Source organism: Atta colombica, unplaced genomic scaffold (assembly GCF_001594045.1).
Source record: "Atta colombica isolate Treedump-2 unplaced genomic scaffold, Acol1.0 scaffold89, whole genome shotgun sequence".
Lineage (NCBI taxonomy): Eukaryota > Metazoa > Arthropoda > Insecta > Hymenoptera > Formicidae > Atta > Atta colombica.
The window spans coordinates 129,545-138,987 of NW_017259582.1; the positions used below are offsets into that span (position 1 = coordinate 129,545).

General features: G+C 37.2%; 3 protein-coding genes across 6 annotated transcripts in view; 1 reads left to right on the plus strand and 2 right to left on the minus strand.

Moving 5' to 3' along the window:
• The window catches only part of LOC108693232, a 9,933-nt gene extending 3,862 nt beyond the window's left edge, over window positions 1-6,071 (minus strand). The window contains exons 1-5 of one of the 3 annotated variants that reach the window (XM_018202066.1): window positions 5,620-6,071; window positions 3,968-4,072; window positions 1,625-1,763; window positions 732-896; window positions 108-654 (exon numbers count right to left, since the gene is read on the minus strand). In XM_018202066.1, coding sequence (XP_018057555.1) covers window positions 108-654; window positions 732-896; window positions 1,625-1,763; window positions 3,968-4,072; window positions 5,620-5,633 — 970 coding nt within the window. In that variant the 5' untranslated portion in view covers window positions 5,634-6,071. Of the gene's footprint in view, window positions 1-107; window positions 655-731; window positions 897-1,624; window positions 1,764-3,967; window positions 4,192-5,619 lie in introns of those variants that run through there. The other 2 variants (XM_018202067.1, XM_018202065.1) reach the window with 2 other exon arrangements.
• A 337-nt stretch (window positions 6,072-6,408) lies between these two features.
• Window positions 6,409-8,707, minus strand: LOC108693211 (U5 small nuclear ribonucleoprotein 40 kDa protein). The gene is made up of 6 exons (XM_018202031.1): window positions 8,482-8,707; window positions 8,284-8,413; window positions 7,897-8,210; window positions 7,425-7,697; window positions 6,758-6,923; window positions 6,409-6,646 (listed from the first exon to the last, which is right to left on the minus strand). The coding sequence occupies exons 1-6, from the start codon at window positions 8,593-8,595 to the stop codon at window positions 6,594-6,596; spliced, it is 1,050 nt and encodes a 349-aa protein (XP_018057520.1). The 5' UTR covers window positions 8,596-8,707; the 3' UTR covers window positions 6,409-6,593.
• A 263-nt stretch (window positions 8,708-8,970) lies between these two features.
• The window catches only part of LOC108693251 (N-acetylglucosaminyl-phosphatidylinositol biosynthetic protein), a 3,450-nt gene continuing 2,977 nt past the window's right edge, over window positions 8,971-9,443 (plus strand). Inside the window, exon 1 of one of the 2 annotated variants that reach the window (XM_018202101.1) lies at window positions 8,971-9,344. In XM_018202101.1, coding sequence (XP_018057590.1) covers window positions 9,319-9,344 — 26 coding nt within the window. In that variant the 5' untranslated portion in view covers window positions 8,971-9,318. The remainder of the gene's footprint in view (window positions 9,345-9,443) is intronic. The other variant, XM_018202102.1, reaches the window with a different exon arrangement.

The following is a 9,443-nucleotide window of genomic DNA, read 5'->3' on the forward strand; positions in this document are numbered from 1 at the left end:
TGTGTGTGTGTGTGTGTGTGTGTGTGTGTGTGTGTGGGAGGGGGACTTGTATATAACAAATAATTATGGCAAAAGCATAAAAACATAAATATATTATACATCCTTACCATTTTTACTTTTGTCTAGATCCAAGTTTCCAGCCCTACCTTCGCGTTGTGGATCAGTGAATGTCTTCTTCTTAAACAGGGGTGTGCTGGTCGAAAGCGATAGACCCAGTGGCGGTGGTTCTCCTACTAACGATACAGATTTCTGATTTTTCACACTTTCGAGAGTCCCGCTCTTGTGGCATCTAGTCTCCAGAGTACCACTACTGTGCTGCCTAGGGGAGGATTGTGCAGTGTTCACCGGCGTTTGCGCGGCTGAACGATGATGATGCCTATGCGGCGAATCCAACAAACGATAACCGGTCGACTCCAAGGAGGTCCTACTATGCGAGACGGAACTGTCGCTGGATCTACCAGAATCCTGTGAATGATTATGTTGTCTGTTACGTGTCGTAGGTACATCATGATGCCTGTGATGCCTGTTATTGTGATGATGATGATGATGATGATGTCGCCTCGCGGACGGAGACGGAGAAGGAGGAGAAGTCTGAAGATCAACGCCAACCGTAGAAGTCCGTGTTTTATTTGCACTACCAAGAGAAAGAGCTTGCTACGAGAAAAAAATGTAGTCATGTAAAATCTCCAAATGTATATATTGTCTAATCCTTGTGAAAAAATTAAATTTACCAATGTCGGAGTGAGATTCGTATTTTCCTGGTGATTGAATCGTGTCGATCGACTAACTGAAGGAGTTTGCGTCTGCGTTGAAACAGATTCTTTCTTTCTCGGCTCAGTTACTTTTTGAGTATCGGATGTGCTACCGCTTGCAGGTTCCGTATTCTGTTTTAACGTCTATACAAATATAAGAATTTATAAATAAATTAACGGATTTATAAAACATAATTATAAGTTAATGATAATTAATCGCCAACATTAATCTTCTTATATATAAAATATTCTTATATATAAAATATAGGAGAATAATAAAAAAATATGTTTTATAAAACGTATGACACAAATAGAAAGTAATTTATAATGTTATATTTAATCGTATATATTATAATAGGTAAGTATCATAGAATATAAGTTTTCCGGAACATCTGGCAACTATATTTTTGTCAAATCTAAAATGAACTAATAACATTATCACGAAAGAAGTTCCATGATAGTACTGTAGTATAATGTAAACCAGAGTTTTTTCTCCCTGCTGCAAACATCTATTTATAGCTGAGAAGAGAGCAGACGCGCTTGCACACTTATATCTCCGCCACTTTAAGATACACGAGTTCTGTAACGTACGTTATTCCAGAGAAACTCACAAATCATTACACACATACATCAATGAATATGTATACACTCGTGCGCGTGCGAGAGGATATGCGGAACTCGCAGATTTTATGTGATTCATAAGTACAGATCCCGGCAGATACAGATAATAAGGGGCACGATCTTATCTGGATTTTATCGGTACTTTGAACGCATCGGAATAACTCAATCAATGTGTGATTCACATTGCAGCACCAATATTGTATAAGAAATGTGTTAAATCAAATCAAACGATATCGAAATGTTTATTTTACCTGAAGTTTCGCCAACGGTATGATGTCACAGTCCGTCGGGCGGTGCCATACGGTCTTCTGAGACGTTGCGTTGTAATAATAAAACCGTGAGGTATTCTGATCGAATAACTCCCACCATTGATTGTTGTCCGTCTTTTTCCTACAGATTATTAAACGGGATGTGTACTACATATTGTGATAACTTAGTATTGATGACTTAGTACTTTCTCTAAAACAACTTTCTCTAAAGTAATTACAATAATACCACTTTAAAATAATTAATCGGTACGTATAATATAATTAAATTAAGTGGATATAATTGAATTTAACTTTAAAATAAAAGCTAATTATAACTAGGTCTTACATATTGATCCAACTTTGAAAATATACTATCCGCCGGTGATTTAAAAAAATTAGATTTATTGCAACAAATATTTTGAGACTAATTTTTTCATGAATTTTTAGAAATATCGAATAGATGCAGAAAACCTCTGGCAAAAAAGAATTATAATATTTCATATTTTTAAGAATATTTCAAAAATTCATGAAGATTTTTGAAAAATATCTCTTAATTTTCTTCGAAAAATATAAAAAAGAGAAATCTTAGAATATTTCAGAATATTCACACATACATAAAAAAACTCTAGAAAAAATATAGACTTTGTTAGCATTCTGACAAATGTTCTAAATTATAAAAATTAGAGAAATTTTTTAAAAAGTTATAAAATTATACAGAAATTCTGACAAAAGGAAGAATTTAAAAAAGACTAATTATATGTACAGAAAATTGGATCCCGATGAAATGAATTTATTTTTACATATAGCTTATAATGTGATAATGTGGTAAACAAAAAATATATAATATATGTGATAAACACAAAGCTCAATAATGGATAGCTTTTAAACTATGAGGGTACTTTCTATTTAGTGATACAAGTCAACACAAGTGTCATTTTGTCTTTGTTCATTTTATCTTCACTGAATGCTAAGAAAAATAAAATAAAGCTTGTATCGGCTTGTGTCACTAATGGAAAGCAACTATAGTGTACAAAAGATAATCTATGAATACAAGTTTTAAACCTAAGACATAATTAAAAAACACAATAAGAACAAAGAAACACAAATTTCAATCTATTAGAAACCATAAATATTTTAACTTATCCGTATACACATAATTTCTGATAGTTTAAAATCTGTTATTTCTTGTTCCTATTGTTTTTCAATTGTCCCAGGCTTTACACCTTTGATACATCATTGCTCAAAAACTATCCGTTATTGAACCTTGTGTCTATATAACATTTTTTGTTTATCACAATACAAACTATGACTGCATTCCACTTGAGCCCCGCAACACTCTTGGAATCAAATGACTACGTTCAGCAGAAAAAGCAGCTTTGTAACTGTTGTAAAATTCTTTAATATGATTGGCCTTGCCCTTAATTTCTCATTGAATCTAAGAGCAATATTCATAGTTCATTCTTATTTTAAGATCGTTTTAAATAACGTTGTGTTAAGATGTTAATATCCTTGATTACATCTTAAAATTGTACTTAAAACAATTTCAAGTGTAAGTATAGACCTATATGTATAAATCATTTATATTAAAAAATTTTACAATACTTGCAAAGTTGCTTTTTATACTGAACGCAGCCATTTCTTTCTTCTTCAAATCAAATGTTGAATAAGGAGCTTGGAGACATGTATTTGAAATACTTTTATTTAAAACATATTTACAATACAAGTGTATTTTGTATTTTGCATTTAAAATCAAAAGATTGAAAGTCTTTTTTGTATTTTGTAATTTAATCGATCTTAATACGAAATACTTTCAATCTTTTGTTATTAATGTTGAAATATCAAATATAAAATACTTTTATATGCTCCCATAAAGTACAAAATACAAAAACTTTCATGTGCTCTGCTGAAATATAAAATACAAATGTCTTATAAATACTGCTTTTTAAATAAAAGTATTTCAAATGCATGTTATAAACAAGAATAAATGATATTCGTGAATGTTGTGAACGCCAGATGAAACGCATCCTACATTGTGTGTGAAAATTATTTCACATGAGTTCAATTTTTCATATAATTGAAATGGAATCCAGAAGACATGGAAATTAAAAAATTATATAAAAAATTATATAAAAAAATTTTTTTAAATTTGTCTAGGTTTCCTGCCCTAGAAAACTATTATGCCCGTTTCCACCAATGTAGATTAACTTTAATCTCGGTTCAACTTATTCTTTCGTCTTTTTTTAATTTTAAAGATTATAAAAAGACGAAAAGTAAATTGAATAGAGATTAAAGTTAATTTATATTGATAGAAATGGGCATTAAAAAGTCAATATAGAAGTAGCTTACACAGGTACACCCGGTGGAGGATCCCATACGCATTCTCCTGTGGTCAGATTCGCGTACATGTGTTCCTTGGTGCGTGGCTCTATGATCTCCACCCATTCCATCCTACTGTAATTGTCAGCCATTAATATCTATCGTTGGAGGAAGCCTTAATTCTCCTGCGATCGCGAATCTATCGAATCCTAAAATAATCGGCGACAAAGGTATATATCTTGCGCAACAGCTCTAAATCACTCTTTTCCTTTAAACTTTCACTCGTTACGAGTTACTTGCGCCTCTGACAATTTTTTATCACTCACAAAATGATATATATGAAATGAAGTATAATGTGTGTGTGTGTGTGTACACACACACACACACACACACACCAAATGTATATGCGTGTATACTTCACAATAAAATCGTAAGGCGGGATCGATATGTCAAAGACGATTCCGGGTGCAAGACATCGACGGAAATATCGTCGCGTTGCAACGGGACCGACGGAGAACCGTAGCTTCCATTTTTTATTTACATCCACGGCATTTCGCTGCAATCTTCAGAAAATACGTCGGCAACATCGATCTCCACGGGGAATTCGAAATAGACCGGGCGTGAAATAAAAGAGATGTCTTGCGATATCGCGAGTACGTGTACGTTTCAAAGCGGGCAACGATGATTAACTGTGATTAACCGAGGAATCTAATTGGAACGTTGTACGGCTCGATCTCGGGAGGGGAAAAAAATCATCGTCGCTATAACTAAACGAGGGTGTAGAGGGGAGGGAGGGAGGACTGAGGAAGCGTTTGAAATTCGCAAGAATGTTCTCGACGACGAAGCGATGGTCATTGGGGTGAATGAAGGAGGGTGTTTCGCCCGTCCATCCGTCCGTCCGTCCGTGCCCTTGCCGCACCCCTGCCCTACGGATTAAACGGATCCCGCAAATTGATAGGAATGCTGTGCCGCGATGCAACGAGAGAGGCTGTCCACTCTGATGTCATGCTGGCAGTTTAATTGGCTGAAATAGGCCGCGGAGATCCATTCGCGCGTGGATTGAGAGCGTATGTGCGGAATATCATTTTAGAGAAGGAAGGACGGAAGGAAAGAGGAAGGAAGAGAGAGGGAGAATGGAACAGATGGAGAACGGGAGAAGAAAGAAAAAAAAATGGAGACGGTACCGAGAGGAAAATGCGTTACGGCGATCAAATGAGTGAAAAACGCGAACTGCGAAAAATGTGCGCACGCGAGGGAGCGAGCGAGAGAGAGAGACCCGCCCAATTGCGAACTACTTCAAACGGCGAACTTCAGAGCGAAAGCGCCGTGAAGGAGTACGGAGTGCAGCGGGAAATTGCGCTCGCGCTCCGTTATCATCAGAAAGGCGACGGTGAAGTCTCCTGTCTCTCTTTCTCTCTCTTTCTCTTTCTTACTACTCATACGAAGGGAAAGAACGGAGATAGTAGAATGCAAGACGGAGATGCAGAGAGAGGGAGAAAACTGGGACGGGTGCATATAAAAAAAAATTCACTATCGATCTGCGGAGCACCGTCGGTCCCGTACCCGTGTGTGTCGCGACGGCCGCGTTTTCCCTAGAACAGCAAACGGCGCTGCACCCCGCGGGTGCAGTCAGGTGCAATTAAAGGGAAAGACAGGTTTCTCGTCTGACCGATAGCCCTTACCCGTCGGATGCCATCTCGCGCGTCTCTGATTGACCAGCCGCCGTCGCTACCGCCGTCGTCGTTCTCGTCACTGTCGCGCCCTCCGATCTCCCTGTTGCCGCTTCGATCGTCGTCGTCACTGTCCTTTCTCTCCTCGTCACCGTCGTCGTAGTTAGAACACGCGACGAGGACGAGTGCAGCGCGGTGCGGCGCGTTACCGCGCTCCGCTCTTCCACTCCAGTCTCAAGACTCAAATCACCCCGCCGACTGTCCTCGGCACACCGTGTCACCCTCGCCGTTGTACACCGCACGCTTGACACTTCTCACTATGACGATGATGACACTCGGATGTCGCAACGTCCCATTTCCGCGAGCGCGAGCAGCGACGCGGCCCCTTCATGGCAGCCTCGCGGCGGCCATCTTTTTTTCTTCTGTTTAGTTCGTGGTTAGTTTCGCCGCCCCGCCGCCGCCGCCAGCACTCCCCTACGGGTAGTGACAAAAATTCGCTCTCTCGCACGCGCACGTCGCGTGTGCTCCCCGCTCTGCGCCACGAACTGCGCCGCGAACTCTCGCACGAGTCGGTCGAGAGCGATTAATCGAACGATTGTACTGTATGTGCATTGTGCCAGAAAGATGCTTGTTAGGTATATTGTCGATCGTAGAAATTGTAGAAAGCGATTGACTCTTATTATTATCGACTCCGCGTATTATTATAAGCTCGGATGTGATTTATTGATGATTATTATTTCTGAAAGGACAATAGAAAAATGCATGATGTAGCGAAGGAAATGAAAGAAAAATTGACTGATATTCAGACTTCTTTCCCTTTATTTTTTAAATACGTAAATATATCACATATGAATTGAACAATGCACAATATAGTAAAGGAAATGAAACAAAGAGAAAAATTATCGATATTCAAAGACGATTCTGTCTTTTCTTTTTTCTATTCTTTTTACAAATACATAAATGTATTAAATATGAGTTCCGTGTTATTAGGTCTCGATTTCACCTAAATAGATTTGCTTGTCGCTAGATCCCGAGCACACTGAAACAAATTGCAACATTGTTGTTCTTCGAAATAAATTAGAAAATATACAAAATTTATTCTATCTGTCTATATTTATAGTGTCGTTCATCTTATGGAATCATCATATACCTATAGGTTCCTTTGGATGGAAATCAATATCGTTTACAGATCCATTGTGTCCCGGCAATTTGTACAATATTCTACGACTCGTAGTATCCCAGATGTAGTGAAATCGGTCTGACGATCCCGCCGATACTTTGCTACCATCCGGTGACCACGCACATCTCAGAAGATTCTAAAAAAAATATACAACTTATCAAACAATGTAATATCCCAAGATTTGTAATATAAATGTTTCTCAAACTGTTAAACTGAATTCATACAGTCCGTTCTTATATTTATATATTATATTTAACCCTCTAAAGCTGACAGTGATGAGTCTATAAGACTCATTCAATTATAAATCTCTGCCAAACAATATTAAACAATAGAATTTTCTTTATATTACATCTGGATTGTTTTTATTAAAGTATACCTACTATATTGAGAGAGATTTCTATATAAGTTATGTCATTTTGGTTCCTTGAAATTAATTAATACTTTTCAATTAAGGCAAATTAAATAGATCTTACAAATTCAATATTAGTAACTGTGCTAGAAAGTAATTGTGCTTTGTCATCAACTCCTCTCTCTCTCTCCAGAAGAATAAAACCATCTTAAATAAATTAAGTAAAAAGAATGGATGTTAAATGTAACTTATGGATACCAATTAAATTAGAAAAAAATATTAGGCCACCTTTTCAAAGTTATGTTGATGTCCAGACAATATTTTCACACAGCGTTCGTAAGGAGCAAATGGTCTCACGTCCCATATTTTCAGCGTGTTATCCATAGCATTGGAAAGTATATAAGATCCATCGGGACTGAGACTCAATCCGGTAATGGTGTCAGTGTGTCCTTTCAATTTGTAGAGCACAGCGTTCTTTCGAAGATCCCACACCTTTATATCGTTGTCAATACCACCGCTAATTACTTGTTCTGCTGTATCATTGAACGTCACTGCAGTAACCTAGATAATAAAAGTTTGTAAATAAACTAATATTCATAATAGGTTCTTTTAATTAAGCTTATAAATATAGTCTTAAGATATTATAAAATAATTACAGATGTGTTAATACCTTAGGCTACTACTTAAGAACAGATTATAAATATCAATCAATAGACACATAATTTCCTTAAATTATTTAACAAGAATACTTTTATGGTACCTGATATGTATTGTTCAATGTGTAGCATTGCCCTCGTTTTCTTGGATCCCAAATACGTATCGTACTGTCGTCACTGCCCGAACAGAGCAACGTAGGTCCTCTTCGTGCGCCTGATACAGAATTTACAAACGAAGTATGGCCTTTCAACTTCTTAATTCGCGTACCAGCTATTATATCCCATAAACCCAGTGTCATGTCTGTGCTGGCTGTGTATAAATGATTGCCATCCGGACTGAAATGTAATTCCATCACTGCTCCACTGTGTCCAGTCATAATGCCAATATTTTCACATTCTCCATAAACATTCCAAATAACTGCAAAGGTGCAATATACTGCATTAGATAAAATAATTAAAATTTATATGAAAATATGTCGATCTATGCATACAGATCTGTCGATCAAATCCCGTAGATGCGAGATATTGTCCCTCCGGATGAAATTCTATTGAGAAAATATCTCCTTGATGACCCTCGAGTAGCATTATCATTGACATTAAGGAGGACGTCCGTGGTGGGCCCTTTAAAATTTTACTATGTGTACAAACATAACATTTTTTAAGAGATATATACTTGTGATTATACTCACACTTTGCACAACCGCCTTCTCTCTGCTGCTGAAGACGACTTCATTTTTAGTTCTTTTCGAAGCAGGAACCAACGCTAGAATATCGTCCCCTTTTCTTTTGTCCAAGATCGGCATGTCGGAATATCGATTCACAACTTCAACTGCAGCACTTACTTATTATTTCTTACTTATTTATTTACTTGGTTTCAACAGCATGAGAAGACGCGAACACTTGAGTAATCTGTTACGAATTGATGGCATCAACTAAAGCGCCATTTGATATCTGCATTCAAAACTCGAATCTATAATTCGATTGTTTACCGATAACTCTTTTATTATCCATTTGTTTTTATCGACAGATAATCTTGTAGATTAATTAAGTCGATGTATCGACAGAGGCTATATGTTCCAAAATTGACAGCCTGTACTGGAAATCTATAATACACGTAACGTAAATTGTCGCATTTTCAGTGCTGGCAAACTAAATTTGGAACACTGCCAAAGAGAAATCTGAGAACAGTGTTGTGCAGGTTATGTGTCCTTCAATATTTTTATCGCAACTCTTCTCTTGTGGTAGGCTTGAATCCCTCGCGAAGCGAATTCTTTTTTCTCTTGTTGAGGTTAGAATGCTTTCATGGACATGCATTAGTTATTCGCTATTGTCTATTGTCCATCAATTATCAACGCGGATAGATTGATTAGAAATGCATAAACATGATTCGAAAATTGACGTGCGCCACGATGAGATAGTAACAGAATCATTAAGCGAAAACATGATGGGCGATTGCGTTCGGCAATGATACGGCAAATTTGCAATCGTATTACATCTAGCAGTGTGAATCATGCACGGGTGTGAAGATGAACGGTGCAAAACACAAAATTTGGTTCGTAATGTTTTCGTTTTAATGACATTACTACTCTCTCTCTCTCTCTCTCTCTCTCTCTCTCTCTCTCTCTCTCTCTCTCTCTCTCTTTCTCTTCCC